The following is a 20,592-nucleotide window of genomic DNA, read 5'->3' as shown; positions in this document are numbered from 1 at the left end:
CCTGGACTAAAGCATCCGCCAACTCCTGGACAGTCTGTGGTGCAATGTGGCGTTGGTGGATGGAGCGAGACATGATGTCCCAGATGTGCTCAATTGGATTCAGGTCTGGGGAACGGGCGGGCCATTCCATAGCATCAATGCCTTCCTCTTGCAGGAACTGCTGACACACTCCAGCCACATGAGGTCTAGCATTGTCTTGCATTAGGAGGAACCCAGGGCCAACTGCACCAGCATATGGTCTCACAAGGGGTCTGAGGATCTCATCTCGGTACCTAATGGCAGTCAGGCTACCTCTGGCGAGCACATGGAGGGCTGTGCGGCCCCCCAAAGAAATGCCACCCCACACCATGACTGACCCACCGCCAAACCGGTCATGCTGGAGGATGTTGCAGGCAGCAGAACGTTCTCCACGGCGTCTCCAGACTCTGTCACGTCTGTCACATGTGCTCAGTGTGAACCTGCTTTCATCTGTGAAGAGCACAGGGCGCCAGTGGCGAATTTGCCAATCTTGGTGTTCTCTGGCAAATGCCAAACGTCCTGCACGGTGTTGGGCTGTAAGCACAACCCCCACCTGTGGACGTCGGGCCCTCATACCACCCTCTTGGAGTCTGTTTCTGACCGTTTGAGCAGACACATGCACATTTGTGGCCTGCTGGAGGTCATTTTGCAGGGCTCTGGCAGTGCTCCTCCTGCTCCTCCTTGCACAAAGGCGGAGGTAACGGTCCTGCTGCTGGGTTGTTGCCCTCCTACGGCCTCCTCCACGTCTCCTGATGTACTGGCCTGTCTCCTGGTAGCGCCTCCATGCTCTGGACACTACGCTGACAGACACAGCAAACCTTCTTGCCACAGCTCGCATTGATGTGCCATCCTGGATGAGCTGCACTACCTGAGCCACTTGTGTGTGTTGTAGACTCCGTCTCATGCTACCACTAGAGTGAAAGCACCACCAGCATTCAAAAGTGACCAAAACATCAGCCAGGAAGCATAGGAACTGAGAAGTGGTCTGTGGTCACCACCTGCAGAACCACTCCTTTATTGGGGGTGTCTTGCTAATTGCCTATAATTTCCACCTGTTGTCTATTCCATTTGCACAACAGCATGTGAAATGTATTGTCAATCAGTGTTGCTTCCTAAGTGGACAGTTTGATTTCACAGAAGTGTGATTGACTTGGAGTTACATTGTGTTGTTTAAGTGTTCCATTTATTTTTTTGAGCAGTGTATATAAAAACAACTGAAATATTACATTTACATAAGTGTTCAGACTTGGCTATGTGCTTAGGGATGTTGTCCTGTCGGAAGGTGAACCTTCGCCCCAGTCTGAGGTCATGAGCGCTCTGGAGCAGGTTTTCATCAAGGATCTCTCTGTACTTTGCTCCGTTCATCTTTGCCTTGATCCTGACTAGTCTCCCAGTCCCTCCCGCTGAAAAACATCCCCACAGTATGATGCTGCCACCACCATGCTTCACCGTAGGGATGGTGCCAGGTTTCCTCCAGACGTGAGGCTTGGCATTCAGGCTAAAGTGTTCAACCTTGGTTTCATCAGACCAGAGAATCTTGTTTCTCATGGTCTGAGAGTCTTTAGGTGCCTTTTGGCAAAATCCATGCGGGCTGTCATGTGTCTTTTACTAAGGTGTGGCTTCCATCTCTACCATAAAGGCTGGCCACTCTACCATAAAGGCCTAATTGGTGGAGTGCTGCAGAGATGGTTGTCCTTCTGGAAACTTCTCCCATCTCCACAGAGGAACTCTAGAGCTCTGTCAGAGTGACCATCAGGTTCTTGGTCACCTCCCTGACCAAGGCCCTTCTCCTCCGATTGCTCAGTTTGGCCGGGCAGCCAGTTCTAGGGAGAGTCTTGGTGGTTCCAAACTTCTTCCATTTAAGAATGATGGAGGGTCTTCAATGCTGCACACATTTTTTTGGTACCCTTCCCCAGATCTGTGCCTCGACACAATCCTGTCTTGGAGCGCTACGGACAATTTCTTCGACCTGATGACAGGGTTTTTGCTCTGACATGCACTTTCAACTGTGGGACCTTATATAGACAGGTGTGTGCCTTTCCAAATCATGTCCAATCATTTGAATTCACCACAGGTGTTTTTTTAACCAGTTTTTCTTTTATTTTAAATACATTTTCTAAAAAAAATAAAATAATGTTTTCGCTTTGTCATTATGGGGTATAGATTGCTGAGGATTTAATTTTTTAAATACATTTTAGAATAAGGCTGTAATGTAACAATGTGGAAAAGTCAAGGGGTCTGAACACTTTCGGAAGGCACTATATACCATGACCCATGGCTAATGAGAAACTGAAAGCATGAATATGAATGACAATATCCCATGAGTTAATCTTTCTTCCTCTGATCAAAGTGTTTGACCTATGACAGATGAACAGATTATGGTGTGTGGCAGTATGTGTGTGGTAAGTGCGATCCTTCACAGTCCAGTCCACCACCTTCCCCCATGTGGGAGTAGTAGGTGCTGCTGAGTCCTTGAGGTGGTGAGTCACATTGTGCTCTCAGCATTCACAAAGGACAGTGCATTCCCAAAGTAAGTGACACTAACCCACGACATCCCTCTTCATCCCACTCACACACTGTCTGTCACAGTCTATTCAGTCACTGAAAGGTTACAGAGCCCAGTGTAATTTAGTGTAGATCAGTAGTGGGTTGATCTGAGTAGAGCAGGGATAGACAACTCTAATCCTGAAGTACCTGTTCATCAGTTAATGTCACTGGGTTTGTTTATCCTAGCCACTGTGCTTCTGCATTGCTTGCTCTTTGGGGTTTTAGGGTGTAGATCTGTAAAGCACTTTGTGACAACTGCTGATGTAAACAATACAAATAAAAGGGCTTTATAAAATACATTTGATTTGTAGATTGAGTGCAGAGAGTTTGTCTGGTTTTCCGAGTCTAAATCAGTCGCTGAGGTTGGCACGCGTGTGAGAAGTTTAAGCAGGAATCCCTGAGGAATCCGATCAGAATCACCCATCGCTAGAGTGATGGTGTGTTTGGAATAGTCCCCAGGGTTGTTACTAGTTACCACAGCCTCAAATTCAAAATTGGTGGCTCCAATCAAGTTGTAGAAACATCACAAGGATGATCAAAGGAAACAGGATGCACCTGAGCTCAGTTTCGAGTCTCATCACAAAGGGTCTGAATACTTATGTAAATAAGGTATTTCTGTTTTTTCTAAAGGCCTGTTTGGCTTTGTCATTATGGGGTATTGTGTGTAGATTGCTGAGGAAAAAATAGATATTTTATCCATTTTAGAATAAGTCTGTAACTTAACAAAATGTGGAAACAGTCATGGGGTCTGAATACTTTCCAAAGGCACTGTAGTAGAAACTCATGAGAAAATTAAATTGCCTAGTTTTTTGGTCTTAATTTAAGGTTAGGCATAAGGTTAGCAGTGTGGTTAAGGTTAGATATAAAATCAGATTTTAAGAAGAGAAATTGTAGAAATAGGCAGGTTTAGCCATAATTATGACTATGTGGCTGTGGTAACTAGTGACGACCAGTTCCCAGAGCTGTTTTAATGAGTGTGGAGGATGTGAGGAAGAAGACTATCAAGAACGTGATTCAGTTCATTTTTAGTCGAGTAATCCTTTTTTTCAATCTCTTCGCCCAACCCCTCATCTTCTTTTTTCTGCTCTATTCCCCTCCCTCTCTCCTGTCTGCTTTTACTCTCACATGTCTGGGAGTGTGACTGTCACTGCAGCTGGACCGTTGAACGTGTGTCACGGTTTAACACAGACACACTGAGAAAATATATACAGATATACATATGTACCCACGCGCGCGCGCACGCACGCACGCACGCACGCACGCACGCACGCACGCACACACACACACACACACACACACACACGCACACACGCACACACAATAGTTGCAGTCATTTCCCACCTGATGTTGGGAGGGGACTGGTGAGACAAAGAGAGGATCGTGGACACGTTTCAGAGAATATCTCTCACAAATGTGTCTTCTTCACATCCATCACTGTCCTCTCCAATAATATGAATCTACCTCCGAGTGCAGACGAGGCGAGGTCGTGATGTACAGTACCTGTCTGAAAATAGCCTGGTTTTGCTGGAAGAGCACATAATGAGAGCGCCCTTTAACAACTCACTGGCTGAACTGCTGTGATGATCTACTGCACTGTAAATTCCTCTCCACATCCAAAGAGAAGAAATGTTTTTCTGTTCAGGTGTGTCCCCCCTCACCTCTCTACTAATCTAATAAATAGAATAAGAAAACTTGTAACAGAAATTGTTTCATATTAACAGCGCTTATTTTGAGATTCCAAAAATGACTCCTTCAGACACAGCAGTAGCATCGGCTTCATTTGGTGAGTGCTGCCCTCTACTGAGCAATAAAGTTATGACAAATTAGTGGTACAGCCTGAATCAAAGCCCACACGTAAAAAGGTGTACTAGCAAAACACAACTATAAATTCGACAATATAATATTGAGTCCAATGTAAGGATGCTAAAGTTGTTGTAGTCCAGAGACTATTAGGCTCATTGCAAAAATATTTGTAGAATATAGTGAAACTCCAGCCCGGAATCATATTCAGTGTGGATTCCAGGATAGAAACTGCTTTTCAAAACAGTAGAAGAAGATGAAATTAAGTCAGAGGTTTCTTTGACTGTAAGACAATAGCTATTGATATCCTAGCCAATATGTTTTCAATGTCTCTAACGCCAGAGTTGACTTTACTATAATTTGCTAACATTTTCCTAGAATTTTTCCATGGGCTACTAGCTTTCACGGAGAGATAGGCTATTCACTTCATGTCCTCAGTATACACACTACTCTACTGACAGGCTGATATGAGGCTTTATCTCTTCTCTCTTCTCCAGCAGTTTCTCCTCTTTACTGATGATCTGCTGATCATCCTGGTGATTTTCTGGTGACCTCTCTTTGTTGTAGCGCCTGTTCTCCTCAGGGTACATCACGGCCGACAGAGGCAGTCTGTGTATGGCTCTGATTTCAGTGGTGATGAGGAGGAAGGTGAGGGCGGACAGGCAGAAAGGCCAGGTGCATGCTGGTAGCCCAAACTGAAAACAACAGATGATATTGTAGAAGTGGAGTTAAGAGATTGTATCAAGCATCTCAGAATAATAATTCTTATTTAGTATCATTTCTGTCTTTTACCTGGCACTCCTATTCAGAAATGCTTGATACGTACGACCCTAGGTATTGTTGATTGTCTACTGGGTGATGTAACAGACTCACTGACACTTCAGAAAATTGCCCTGGTTAGGTAAGAATGTTTCATACATTCATTCAGAAGTACTGCAACTAATTATGGTATAGGGTCGGCTGCTTGTACTGCATTATGTAACCAAAAGCTCTCAACATAAAAGGAACCGGAACATAAAAATATTCACTCTTTATAGGCTGAAATGCATTTTTGTTTGACTTATTAGACAAGTACAGAGCATTGAAATTAGTGGCAGCAGTACATTAGATGTTGACCAAGAATGAAATAAACATGTAAGTACTTACTATGGACATCAGATTTGAAATGGCCAAAGTCATGTACGCACAGAAAAAGGCTGAAAGTAGAAAAACAACAACTGGCTTCATTGAATGGATGGTCATGAAGTAGACTGACAGTACTGAGTAAGGTGAAGGTGTTGTTTCTGGACCTACCACAGGTAATAGCCAGTAGATGACTCTGCCATGTCAGTCCATAGAACACCCCTCCAATAGCGATGCAGGACAGACAACTGTTGTAACCCCACAGTCCTGAGTAGATGTCCTCACGAGGAGCAGCCAGAACAAGACCTTCATCGAACAGGACATACAATACAGCTAGGTCCAGATTTCCCTGCCCATGTGATTTGACCATGAAAAGCTCTGGGCCCTAGTACCTAGTTAAACTCCTGGCCCCAATTATAGCCTGTGATTAAAGAATTGCCAATAAATGGCTTACATCTGCATTATTTTGCTTCATGATGATGCACAACAAATCAGCTTGGGATATGTTGAATTTAACTTCAAAATTGACTAATGAACACGGGAACAATAGCATACTTCCGATGTTTCTAATTCGGTGTACATAAAAAAAGTCATGTTCACAACTGTTATGCTCCCTAGTTATTTATTGAGACGCACACATAAGACAGTTTAAAAAAAAAATAAGTACAGCTCCTATTGTGTTCTGTGATGCAACTTATACTACTCTCGGTTATATCTCTAAAGAGCATGTCCATTGGTATTGATAATGAGTATAGCCATTAAAACCAAACATGTTTTGTATCCCAATCAGTATTTCCACAGTATGTGCTGGGGTTAGAGGTCAGGTGTACACAATTCTCTGAGAGGAAGTCTCTTACCTGACACTACACCAACAATAGAGCCCAGTACAGCGTGCATGCAGATGGTTGGGGAGGAGAGCAGCAGGGCTATGATGAAGATCCCTCCGGTCCAGGGGCAGTCACAGCCGTACACCTGACCCACGCCAACTGGCACCGCCATCAAGAGCTGCACCAGGAAGTAACCAACAAGCAGGCTATCACCCTTCCTCACTTTGGGTTAGGATTGGGAGTAAGGTAATCTGATCCTAGATCTGTGGTTACTAGTCACTTCTACCTCATGGTAGCTATCACCACTAGCTACCATAATCCTACATCCACTCAATACACTTTTGTTAGAAATCTAATTTCCTGCTCTTGGAAAGTTCAGTGAAATTGTTTATTTGGACTATATCTGTGAGGATTATGTGTTTGACCTATTTTTGTTTCTTAGTTGTTGAAGTGACAGAATCATCTAGAATATGTTGTAGAGGTTTTTTAGAAACACACAAGGTTACAGTGTTGTGACTCGGAGGCTGTCCTAATATGGACACCGTACAGTGTACTGTCCTACCTGAGGTATGCTTTGTTCTGCCAAGGTGGTGTTCAGATGGAGGGAGGACTTTGGCTGCATTAGCACCTGGGGAAAGCAGAAACTGGGGGTATTAGGATATTGGGAGGTGTGTGTGTGTGTGCGTGGTATGTAAGTGTGTGTGAGTGCATATGTACACTACCGTTCAAAAGTTTGGGGACACTTACAAATGTCTTTGTTTTTGAAAGAAAATCAAAAAAATGTTGTCCATTAAAATAACAAAATTTATCAGAAATACAGTGTAGACATTGTTAATGTTGTAAATGACTACTGTAGCTGGAAACGGCTGATAAAAAAAGAAGAAGGAATATCTACATAGGCGTACAGAGGCCCATTATCAGCAACCATCGCTCCTGTGTTCCAATGGCACGTTGTGTTAGCTAATCCAAGTTTATCATTTTAAAAGGATAATTGATCATTAGAAAACCCTTTTGCAATTATGTTAGCACAGCTGAAAACTGTTCTCCTCATTAAGGAAGCACTGAAACAGGCCTTCTTTAGACTAGTTGAGTATCTGGAGCATCAGCATTTGTGGGTTCGACTACAGACTCAAAATGGCTAGAAACAAAGACCTTTCTTCTGAAACTCGTCAGTCTATTCTTGTTCTGAGAAATGAAGGCTATTCCATGTGAGAAATTGCCAAGAAACTGAAAATCTTGTACAAAGCTGTGTTCTACTCCGTTCACAGAACAGGGCAAACTGTCTCTAACCAGAATAGAAAGGAGTGGGAGGCCCCGGTGCACAACTGAGCAAGAGGACAAGTACATTAGAGTGTCTAGTTTGAGAAACAGATGCCTCACAAGTCCTCAACTGGCAGCTTCATTAAATAGTGCACGCAAAACACCAGTCTCAACGTCAACAGTGAAGAGGCGACTCTGGGATGCTGGCCTTCAAGGCAGAGTTCCTCTGTCCAGTGTCTGTGTTCTTTTGCCCATCTTAATCTTTTCTTTTTATTGGCCAGTCTGAGATATGGCTTTCTTGCAACTCTGCCTAGAAAGACAGCATCCTGGAGTCGACTCTTCACTGTTGATGTTGAGACTGGCGTTTTGCGGGTACTATTTAATGAAGGTGCCAGTTGAGGACTTGTGAGGTGTCTGTTTCTCAAACTAGACACTCTAATGTACTTGTCCTCTTGCTCAGTTGTGCACCGGGGCCTCCCACTCGCTCTATTCTGGTTAGAGACAGTTTTCGCTGTTCTGTGAAGGGAGTCGTACACAGCGTTGTACGAGATCGTCAGTTTCTTGGCAATTTTCGCATGGAATAGCCTTCATTTCTCAGAACAAGAATAGACTGACGAGTTTCAGAAGAAAGGTCTTTGTTTCTAGCCATTTTGAGTCTGTAATCGAACCCACAAATGCTGATGCTCCAGATACTCAACTAGTCTAAAGAAGGCCAGTTGTATTGCTTCTTTAATGAGGACAACAGTTTTCAGCTGTGCTAACATAATTGCAAAAGGGTTTTCTAATGATCAATTATCCTTTTAAAATGATAAACTAGGATTAGCTAACACAACATGCCATTGGAACACAGGAGTGATGGTTGCTGATAATGGGCCTCTGTACGCCTATGTAGATATTGAAATGTTTTTTTTAATCTGACGTTTCCAGCTACAATAGTCATTTACAACATTAACAATGTCTACACTGTATTTCTGATACATTTGATGTTATTTTAAATGGACAATTAAAAAAAAAATCTTTCAAAAACAAGGACATTTGTAAGTGACCCCAAACTTTTGAACGATAGTGTACCTCTGTGTGTACGTGAGTATATTTTGGGCCTACCTCTGGAAAGTAGGGGTGGTTAGACCCCATGGCAGCCATGTGCAAACACACAAGGATGTTGAATGGTAGAGTGAGCACAGGGAGGTCCCATTTGCTGAACACTGAGCCCAGGGCACTGGAGACTATGGGACTGCACAGGAACAGGAAGTGAAGAACACACAACAAGAAGCTTGAAATATGATCATAATCAGGTAGAGGAAAAAAGGAAATGGAGGGTTGGATCATTATTTAGAAGTTAGGGTGTTTCAGTTGAATTCAATTTTGGCTTTGTTTCAGCTGGCTGTGAACACATTGGACAATAGTGCAATATTGCATACAGTGTTTTTAAGGAGATATACAAAACAGGTCAGCTGAAACTTTTGAGGCCTACATGGATATACCTGGCTACCATACTCTGCACTGGAGCCTGCACTGGGACATTATCTGAGCAGACACCTGCCTACTGTTGCTTTCATACTTCCACTTGACATTGTGTCTTGGATGTTTTTAGACTACTGCCAAACTTGAACTCCACTTTGTTTAGCCTACTTGGATTTACTCTCTTTGACTCTCCCGTGGCCCGGTGTAGCGCTTGCCTCCCTCCCATCTTCCACCGGCCTGTACTGGAAACTACAGTCGTGGCCAAAAGTTGAGAATGACACAAATATTAATTTTCACAAAGTCTGCTGCCTCAGTTTGTATGATGGCAATTTGCATATACTCTAGAATGTTATGAAGAGTGATCAGATTAATTGCAATTAATTGCAAAGTCCCTCTTTGCCATGCAAATGAACTGAATCCTCCCAAAACATTTCTACTGCAATTCAGCCCTGCCACAAAAGGACCAGCTGACATCATGTCAGTGATTCTCTCGTTAACACAGGTGTGTGTTGACGAGGACAAGGCTGGAGATCACTCTGTCATGCTGATTGAGTTCGAATAACAGACTGGAAGCTTCAAAAGGAGGGTGGTGCTTGGAATCATTGTTCTTCCCCTGTCAACCATGGTTACCTGCAAGGAAACACGTGCCGTCATCATTGCTTTGCACAAAAAGGGCTTCAGAGGCAAGGATATTGCTGCCAGTAAGATTGCACCTAAATCAACCATTTATCGGATCATCAAGAACTTCAAGGAGAGTGGTTCAATTGTTGTGAAGAAGGCTTCAGGGCGCCCAAGAAAGTCCAGCAAGCGCCAGAACCGTCTCCTAAAGTTGATTCAGCTGCGGTATCGGGGCACCACCAGTACAGAGTTCGCTCAGGAATGGCAACAGGCAGGTGTGAGTGCATCTGCACGCACAGTGAGGCGAAGACTTTTGGAGGATGGCCTGGTGTCAAGAAGGGCAGCAAAGAAGCCACTTCTCTCCGGGAAAAACATCAGGGACAGACTGATATTCTGCAAAAGGTACAGGGATTGGACTGCTGAGGACTGGGGTAAAGTCATTTTCTCTGATGAATCTCCTTTCCGATTGTTTGGGGCATCCGGAAAAAAGCTTGTCCGGAGAAGACAAGGTGAGCGCTACCATCAGTCCTGTGTCATGCCAGCAGTAAAGCATCCTGAGACCATTCATGTGTGGGGTTGCTTCTCAGCCAAGGGAGTGGGCTCACTCACAATTTTGCCTAAGAACACAGCCATGAATAAAGAATGGTACCAACACATCCTCCGAGAGCAACTTCTCCCAACCATCCAGGAACAGTTTGGTGACGAACAATGCCTTTTCCAGCTTGATGGAGCACCTTGCCATAAGGCAAAAGTAAGTGGCTTGGGGATCAAAACATCGATATTTTGGGTCCATGGCCAGGAAACTCCCCAGACCTTAATCCCATTGAGAACTTGTGGTCAATCCTCAAGAGGCGGGTGGACAAACAAAAACCCACAAATTCTGACAAACTCCAAGCATTGATTATGCAAGAATGGGCTGCCATCAGTCAGGATGTGGCCCAGAAGTTAATTGACAGCATGCCAGCGCGGATTGAGGAGATCTTGAAAAAGAAGGGTCAACACTGCAAATATTGACTCTTTGCATCAACTTCACGTAATTGTCAACAAAAGCATTTGACACTTATGAAATGCTTGTAATTATACTTCAGTATTCCATAGTAACATCTGACAAAAACATCTAAAGACACTGAGGCAGCAAACTTTGTGGAAATTAATATTTGTGTCATTCTCAAAACTTTTGGCCACGACTGTATATCCCCTCCAATGTGCTTCTCTCCTGGCTATCATACTGGAAACATTGCCTCCGTTGCGTTACTGTTTTGATGGGCCCCAGCATTTAATTGCATTGAGTACAGTGGCTTGCGAAAGTATTCACCCCCATGGCATTTTTCCTATTTTGTTGCCTTACAACCTGGAATTAAAATAGATTTTTTAGGGGGTGTGTATCATTTGATTTACACAACATGCCTACCACTTTGAAGATGCAAAATATTTTCATTGTAAAACAAACAAGAAATAACATTAAAAAACTGAAAACTTGAGCTTGCATAACTATTCATCCCCCCAAAGTCAATACTTTGTAGAGCCACCTTTTGCAGAAATTACAGCTGCAAGTCTCTTGGGGTAGGTCTCTATAAGCTTGGCACATCTAGCCACTGGGATTTTTGCCCATTCTTCAAGGAAAAACTGCTCAAGCTCCTTCAAGTTGGATGGGTTCCGCTGGTGTACAGCGATCTTTAAGTCATTTCACAGATTCTCAAATGGATTGTGGTCTGGGCTTTTACTAGGCCATTCCAAGACATTTAAAAATATGTTTCCTTTTAAACCACTTGAGTGTTGCTTTAGCAGTATGCTTAGGGTCCTTGTCCTGCTGGAAGGTGAACCTCAGTCCCAGTCTAAAATCTCTTGACAACCCAGCCTTCTATCCAAGACCAATCTACCGAAGCGCAGCTCAGCTCAGAGTAAATATTTATTGCATTTTCATTTTTCAAATTAGTGGTTATTTAGAATGCATAAGATACTGTATTTACGATAGCATAGCTGCCTACGGCCCGATAGAGACACAAAATATTTTTGTTCCTCGGTCTTCCCGCTCTTTCATTCAAAACCCAACCCGCTTTCTTTGTGTAACCAGCCGTCATATCTGTTCCGTCCGCTAGGGACGTTTTCCTTTATGACATCATTTGTAGTCAATGTATGATCCATTCTGTGTAGATGTAATTATGTGTGATTATTTAGGTATTTAGTAAATAAATAATTAAACCAAATGTTGTATTGCTGATTCAACTTGTTAACCAGGGTTCGTGAACATAACCAAGAATTTACAACTTTCAGATGAGACTGAATAAAGTGACGATTAAATATTGCCTGCTACTGGTCTTTAAGAGTTTATTCGAAAGATAACAGCTTTATAAACATTATTTTGTGGTGCCCCGACTTTCTAGTTAATTACATTTTCCTGATTAGCTTAATCAGGTAATATTAATTACAGAGAAATTATTTTATAGAATAGCATGTCATATCACTTAATCCGGCATAGTCAAAGACACGACACTGCAGAGACCCCTACTAAACTAGCAAATATACAATTTTGTGTTCAAATTATATAAAAAAAGGTCAATGAGAGCTAACGAAACAGGATTTTATTGAGCTAATCAACACCCTGAAAGGCTCTGAAAAGCAGCCGATTATCTCTGGTCCCGTGCCATCGCTGGTTCCGCAGGCTCTTAGCACTTCATATCTGGCTTAAAAACTACTGCCACTGTTGGCATACATTTTATTGACAATTTCAACACTTTTTGGAAACAAAAAAATTCTCTACCCAGAGATGATGGACTCCACCCAAACCATCTAAGAGCCTGGACTCTCTCTTCACATTTCAAGGCCGCGTTAAGATATTAACTCAGGGACAGACCAAGCCCCGCTCAGGTAATACCTCCCATCCTTTCTGAGTGTTATCATCGTACTTTTGTCTAAACTGCCAGGGGTGTATTCATTTGAACTCCACTCTTAGATCTGCTATTGTTAGATTAAAAGAGAAAGCCCACTGGTCTGCTCACCCAGTGCCTTTAGTTCAAATATGAATTCCATAAACTTGAATACCCCCTTGGTTTTCAAATCACGTAGAGGGCTTGGGCTGTTGCACTATAGCAACCAAATCCCATGTAAAGTCAGCTTATAACATTCCATCATTGGTTACTCTGGTATTGGATGCAGCCTTAGGCCCTATGGTGCTAGCCTTAAACAAGTAATTACAATTTCTACTCCTTCCTCTACTACTACTAGGGATAGACCAAATGATGCAGTTCTAAGCGATGTTATAGTCATACCAATTATAATCAATATCAGCCATAAGACAGGGCCTGCAACCGCCTATTGAAGTAACTTCTTTGAGTTGGAGACTCAATGCAACTTTAAAAATCGTAAATGACTTGGGTTGATGCATTTGAACATTAGCAGCTTACTTCATAAACAGGACAACATCATGATCTGGGCTATGCAGACGAATCCAGACATTCTGGTATTGACTGAAACTTGGCTCTCTGGGGAGATTCTAGACTCTGATATTAATATTGAGAGTTGTAATGTGTTCAGAGCTGACAGACAGGGTAGAGTTGGTGGAGTGGCCATTCTTATTAAAAATGATTTCTCTATCTCCTAACTGAAATCCATTTTCCTTGCCCAAAAATGTTAGCTACCATCTTTAAGGCTTTGTGTGGGGAAAAATGTATCTGTAACTGTTATAGGGGTCTACCGTCTTTTGTCTTATTTTATTAAATCAGAAGTTATTATCCTGGGTGTCTGCCCAAGACATTAGTGACCATTGCCCAGTTGTTTGTGTTAAAGATGTGAGAATACAAAAATCTAAGCCTCATTTCATCACAAAGAGGAACTTGAAAAACATCAGTGAACAGGCTTTTTTTTAACATCTTTTAGTGACCTTGATTTGTATTTCAGCTATCCTTGAACCTGAATTAGCTATGAGACATTTAGCAGATGTCTTCAATAATCATGCTCCCTTCAAAACATTAAGGGTTAAAAGGTGATTGAATTCCTGGTACACTCCGGAATTATCAGAAGTCATTCATAAAAGAGAGGATGCTTGGATCAAGGCCAGGAACACAGGCTTTCAGTGTCTTGCACCAGCATCTTGCACTGAGATGCAGTGTCTTAGACCACTGCGCCACTACTTCCTTCTCTCTGCCACAACAAATTTCTTCAGACACTGGCCTCATTACAGGAAAATAATTACATCATTGATGCATTTAATCAACATTTTATTTCAGCAGGCTCTCTTTGAAACAACTTCTAAGCCTATTCACAATGATATTGGTCTGGATGCTGATTGGGGAAACTTGCTGAATGATCAGAGAAATGATAGTCAAAGCTTTTCTTTAGGCTATTTACAGAAAAATAAGTAATGGATGCTTTGCTAGCAATAGACAAGAAATCAACAGGGGCTGACCAATTGGATCCTGCCTACTTAACTGTGCAGCACCCATCATTGTTGGCTCAATAACCCACATTTATTAAATATGATCTTAATCATTATCACACCATTTCAAGGCTTCCTTTTCTAGCTAAAATTCCTGAATCCTTGGTAAATGTATAACTTTGCTCTTTATTTATCTGAGAAATATATTTTGAATGTAAACCAATCCGGGTTTAGGCCTGGGCTTAGTACTATTACATCAACCACTTTAGTTGTTAATAACACTGTCAATGCTTTAGACACTCAAATGAAATGTGCAGCTTTGTTTGTGGACCTGTCTAAAGCGTTTGATACTGTTGATACTGTTATTGAAGTTGTCTACGAAGCCCTGAACTCTGACTCTTCATGGTTTCATGATTATATTAGTGCCAGAACTCAGGCCATGGTGATTGGTGGGGTTGTCTAAATTTCACTATTTATATAAACACCGTTGGTCAATCTGTTAAAAATGTGACTTTTAAAAAACAGAGATGAGCTGGTTAAGAAGCTAAGATTTAAAGTTTTTTTTTTCTATAGAAACAGATCGTACCTTTCTCTAAGCAGTAGGAAGTAAATGATTCAGTCAACCTTTGTTCTTACATTTACATTTTACATTTTAGTCATTTAGCAGACGCTCTTATCCAGAGCGACTTACAGTAGTGAATGCATACATTTCATACATTTAAAAAAATAAATAAAATTGTACTGGCCCCCCCCGTGGGAATCGAACCCACAACCCTGGCGTTGCACACACCATGCTGGCGTTGCAAACACCATACTCTACCAACTGAGCCACAGGGAAGGCCCAGGGTTGATATTATTTATGCTGCTACTACTCTTAAACCGTTGGATGCCATCTACCATAGTGCCCTTCATTTTGTTACAGGTGACAGTTTTGATAATCATCACTGTATCACTTTATCAAAAGGTTGGCTGGACTTCGCCAAAGACCTGTAGATCTCTACATTACTCCCTTTTTGACCCTACTTCATTAACTTCCGTCTTATCTAACTTTGCTGTTGAAGTGTAGAACTGTACCTAACCCGTTCACAGGATTGGTCAACTCTTGAGGTTCCTATAAATAATAATCCACCGAGCTAAGTAAATCTGCATTTCGTTTTTTTGTTACTTATTTTTACCCCTTTTCTCCCCAATTGGTAGTTAGTCTTGTCCCAAAAAGTATTGATTTAAAGTATTGATTCAAGATTTATTTGTGGAGGTGATTTGTGATGTTTTATCTATCTATATATCTCTATATAATGTTGAAATGTGTTTGGTAAATAAAGATAGACATGGTTTTAAAAAAGTAGTGGTAATATTTAATTCAGTACAGATATGTGTAGGTGGCTTAACTTACAGTACCCTGTCCCATACCCGGGGTAAGTTGTCCAAAAAAGTGGGCTCCTGGCACAAGCTGCATTTTCAAAACTGGAATGTTTACATGAATTCTGATTATTTCCAGGGATAAACAACATCCGGAAATATATGTAGATATCTTGGTTAGAATACTATATTTCCCTTGACGGAGTGATGCTGAATGATTTAAAAAAATATATGTCTCAACTTACTCCACTCTCACCTACATTGATCAAAAATACTGAGTACAATCTTACTGTAACATACCATAACATGGACATGAACATATTAGGGAGCAGAAGCCACCAGTACCAGTCCCCTTTGGCCGAGAAGACACACATCAGCATTCCAACCAGGGTCCCATTGTAGCCATATAAACCAGCAGATATGGCCCCCCTGAAGCACAGAAAACAATGATATTGAGAAATGTTGGGTGCAAAAAATACCAAGAGAGTGGGAGGGAAAGCAAGGTATTGCGAGATAATGATACATCTGGTGTGAGTTTCAGACTGAGACAAACAGACTTCCCCACGCCAACCTCAGTTTGCAGAGCATATTCAAGATTACAACTCCTGAGGGACTACAAACCAAGATCTATGAGTTAGCCAGTTAACTTTGATAAACATCTTGTTCCTTAAGAAATCTATACTTAGATATTTTTTGGTTGTTGAGTTAATTAGACCATGCCCATTTCAAGCTTATTCTTCTAAAAAAGCAAAAGACTAACTAATTGATCCTGCTTTGCAGCATACCCCTCTGGCTGTGTGAGACTTTTGCCAGGGATATCCATATTAGGCCTAATTGGAAGTAGATTACTGGTCTTGCCATAGACTTACCTGTCTTGTCTAATCAGGAGTGCAGACAGTGTGGAAACGAGGGATCCTAGCAGTCCGTTCAGGCCCCACCAGGGGTTCTGCAGCACCAGGCCAAACGTGATGAGCAGCCCACTGAGGGGGTTGTTGACAAACATGACCTGGGCCACCCCACGTAGGACCCAGTCCACCACCTGGACCACAACAATCTGCCCTGCAGCAGAGCAACAGAGAAAGACAGACAGGCAGTCATTGATTGACCATTGTATCCACTCTCTGAATCAGTCTCTGATTAGAGGGTAAGGATGACAACCTGGGTCACGTTCAGTGAGAAGTAAATGTTTGAAACAGCGTAAAACAGGGAGCGACTACCTAAACGTGTCTAATAAGAATACAGATTTACATTTCCCGCTACAAAAGTTTTTGCTACAGTGTGCCTTACTTAACATGACCCAGCAGTGCAGGGGACTTTAAGGCCCGGATTTTTATATATTTACTTTATCATATATTGAACATGTCTTACTTTTTATCCATTTTCCATACACACGCATGTCCCCAGTAAGGAGATTGAGTGCTCTGGAGAGATGGGATGTAAGAGTAGCCCCTTTCTCTACAGGCCTCGCCTCCTTCTCCATCGCTGGGGTCGTCATTAGTGGCTTCAATTCCTGCAGGGCAGCTATAATAATACACAGTAGATAACATTCAATAATTAAATGTATCATATCATTACAGTATCTGGCCTAGGCCCAGACTGAGTTTCAGAATGTTCCAAAACAATGTTCTAAGTTATCTGGATATGCTGTCATGACCATATTGTTGATTTACTAACTCCACAGTGGAGCGATAAAAGCTAAATTCCAAACAATTGCAATGTGATACCTTTGGACAGTAATGTTTTTAAGATACTGTGCTGCTATACCATCTGGTTTGCAGTAAATTAGTTGGTTTTGGCTTGATATCTGGAGCATGCTAACAGGGGTCCTACCTACCACTCCCACTGCCTGACCTCAACAATGCTAGCTAATGCTATTCAATAGATACTGCAAATCCACAGTTTGGGTCATTGGCTCTCTGGGTCCATAAACTACATTCAGGGTCAGGACACGCACGCACACACACACACACACACACACACACACACACACACACACACACACACACACACACACACACACACACACACACACACACACACACACACACACACACACACACACACACACACACACAGCTATGTCCTGTTATTCCACGTTGAGGTCAGTTTTATTCCTGCTGGATCTTAAATTAGCATAATTATTTTTAGGTCCTCAGTCAAAGGTTAAATCAGAGGTTTGACCCCCTTCCCAGTTCGTCTGGTGCCATTGCAGGTCATGCCCATAACTAATACTGCCCAATTTACTATAAGTTGCATTATCAAATGCTTTGCACATAAAAACATATGTACAGTGAAAAACACTTTCCACAAGCAATATATCCTAGTGTGGCAAAGCTTTAAAAGGGGGGCATGACTTAGCAAGTATTACTTAGCAAGTATTACTGAAGTCAAACTCAAATTGAGTGAATCATTATGTTAACCCCTCCTCAAGGAAACCAAGCCCTCCAGTTACAGTATGTAAGGTACAGTAAGGTTATTCAGCACATAAACAGACATAGTTTAACAAACATATTCATTCATTATACAACAGTAGGAAATGGAAATAGTTCTCCCCAACTCACACCCTGTACAATAATCTAGAGATAAAACGCATAAAACAGCCCAATTATGATATAATTATTATATTATCGGTTCATACAGTAACATGCATTCTCACCTACCTGTCTGAGTTAGTCAAGGTTCTGACAAAAACGAGTCAAGATCATCTTTAAAGTCAATCCCTGAGTGAAAACAGAAAACCTAGAAATCCAGCAATTTGGTTGGATTTGTTTTTATTTGCGATACCCTGCATATAGGAAAATATAATGTAATCTAATTATTCTCACAATCCACTCAGAGACTCTTTGAACAAAATACATTCAGTTACCGTAAGTATTCAATGCCTCAAGAAAGATCCATTAACTCAGCATTCCACTACTCTTCTGAGTGTCCTGTTTAAATCAGCAGCTCCGCTACTAGTAGCCTACGCTCCAGTTCAGATCCTCTAGGAATGTTATTCAATTATATGCCCTGCTCTCCCTCTCTCTCCACTCTCATGCCATTCTCTTTCCCCCTCTCGCTGTCCTCTCCCCTCTCGCTGTCCTCTCCCCTCTCACTGTCCTCTTCCCTCTCCCCTCTCCCTGTCCTCTCCCCTCTCACTGTCCTCTCCCCTCTCACTGTCCTCTCCCCTCTCCCTGTCCTCTCCTCTTTCACTGTCCTCTCCCCTCTCCCTGTCCTCTCCCCTCTCGCTGTCCTCTCCCCTCTCACTGTCCTCTCCCCTCTCACTGTCCTCTTCCCTCTCCCCTCTCACTGTCCTCTCCCCTCTTGCTGTCCTCTCCCCTCTCACTGTCCTCTCCCCTCTCCCTGTCCTCTCCCCTCTCCCTGTCCTCTCCCCTCTCGCTGTCCTCTCCCCTCTCGCTGTCCTCTCCCCCCTCGCTGTCCTCTCCCCTCTCCCTGTCCTCTCCCCTCTCCCTGTCCTCTCCCCTCTCGCTGTCCTCTCCCCTCTCGCTGTCCTCTCCCCTCTCGCTGTCCTCTCCCCTCTCCCTGTCCCTTGTTTCTCTACATTCTCTCCCCTGTCTCTCACCACCTTCTCTCCTTACCTTTACCCTGCATTTGGGAGACTTTCCTTCCAAGCAGCTAATCAGGGATCAGAATCCGGAATTGTTCTAAATCACCTCCGGTTTATTACTACCCCAGTGTGGTGGGCTTTCCTTCTTAACACTTTCAATAGCCGATTCCCAGAGAGTTGAACAATTACAGTATAGAGATGAAGTATTTACCACCATCTTTGGTTAAGGCCGGTCAGGTTTTTTCCTGTACATGTGACCTGACCAAGGACATCTCTGGACTCCGGTATAAATAGAGCGGTGAATTGAATTGTTTTAGGTAGTGATTAGAATTTATTATTGACTTATTAAACAAAACAAATTTGGCTGACTCATTTACATGACTTACTATGAAATTCCTAATATGATGTTTTTGCTCATTAAAGGCCAAGTGCAGTCAAAAATGTGATTTTTCTGTGTTTTTATATATATTTCCACACTATGAGGTAGGAAAAATCATGTGAAATTGTGATAATTCTGATAATGCCCTTTTAGTGTAGGAACTGTTTGAAAACACTGCCTGGAATTTCAGCCTGTTTTGGTGGGATGGAGTTTTGCCCTGCCTTGTGATGTCTAGACCTGTTAGGTGTTGTGTTAGACCAATAAGAAATAGTCTGCCAATTACATCCTAGTTTTCAGTTTTCCCCTCCCCACTTAGACCACTCCCAGACAGTCCTAGAGAAATTCTTACTGGAGAAATTGCTCTTTGCTAAGAAGTGATTTTTATGTATTTTTGACCATTTTAATTTAAAACCATCACAGTAAGGTGCTTAATTATTACCCATAAATTATTTGATATTGAGATAAAAACAGCTGCATTGGGCCTTTAAACACTTGTTGTTTATTTTATGTATTAGCAGACTTTATGAATCAAATCAGTTTATTTGTCACGTGCGCCAAATACAACAGGTGTGTAGACATTACAGTGAAATGCTTACTTACAGTCTCTAACCAATAGTGCAAAAAAGGTATTAGGTGAACAATAGGTAAGTAAAGAAATAAAACAACAGTAAAAAGACAGGCTATATACAGTAGCGAGGCTATAAAAGTAGCGAGGCTACATAGAGACACCAGTTAGTCAGGCTGATTGAGGTAGTATGTACATGTAGATATGGTTAAAGTGACTATGCATATATGATGAACAGAGAGTAGCAGTAGCGTGAAAGAGGGGTTGGCGGGTGGTGGGTGGTGGGACACAATGCAGATAGCCCGGTTAGCCAATGTGCGGGAGCACTGGTTGGTCGGCCCAATTGAGGTAGTATGTACTGTACATGAATGTATAGTTAAAGTGACTATGCATATATGATAAACAGAGAGTAGCAGCAGTGTAAAAAGAGGGGTTGGGGGCACACAATGCAAATAGTCCAGGTAGCCATTTGATTACCTGTACAGGAGTCTTATGGCTTGCGGGTAAAAACTGTTGAGAAGCCTTTTTGTTCTAGACTTAGCACTGCGGTACCGCTTGCCATGCGGTAGTGTGGCTACCGCATGCCTGTTTCACATGGTCAATAGTACTAGGTTAACAGGTCAAAATCGTTGTTTCCTTACTTCTCTAAATATACAAAAACGTGGTCAAATAAAAACATATCTGGCCACGTGAACTGAGAGACTGGTCGAT

The 20,592-nt window shown here is 42.3% G+C and overlaps 1 protein-coding gene across 1 annotated transcript; it reads right to left on the bottom strand.

The window, feature by feature from the left end:
• Window positions 1-4,272: 4,272 nt before the first annotated feature.
• Window positions 4,273-18,359, bottom strand: LOC115159867 (urea transporter 2). Its single transcript, XM_029709943.1, has 10 exons — window positions 18,257-18,359; window positions 16,759-16,911; window positions 16,260-16,449; window positions 15,691-15,819; window positions 8,679-8,808; window positions 6,877-6,942; window positions 6,345-6,492; window positions 5,659-5,793; window positions 5,512-5,561; window positions 4,273-5,060 (listed from the first exon to the last, which is right to left on the bottom strand). Exons 2-10 carry the CDS (start codon window positions 16,883-16,885, stop codon window positions 4,812-4,814), a joined length of 1,224 nt encoding a protein of 407 aa, XP_029565803.1. The 5' UTR covers window positions 16,886-16,911; window positions 18,257-18,359; the 3' UTR covers window positions 4,273-4,811.
• Between the last annotated feature and the right edge of the window lie 2,233 nt (window positions 18,360-20,592).

This window comes from Salmo trutta, chromosome 23 (genome assembly GCF_901001165.1).
Source record: "Salmo trutta chromosome 23, fSalTru1.1, whole genome shotgun sequence".
In the NCBI taxonomy this organism is placed as follows: Eukaryota; Metazoa; Chordata; class Actinopteri; order Salmoniformes; family Salmonidae; genus Salmo; species Salmo trutta.
Note: the sequence above shows the minus strand (reverse complement) of the source record. Positions and strands in the feature narration are given on the sequence as shown.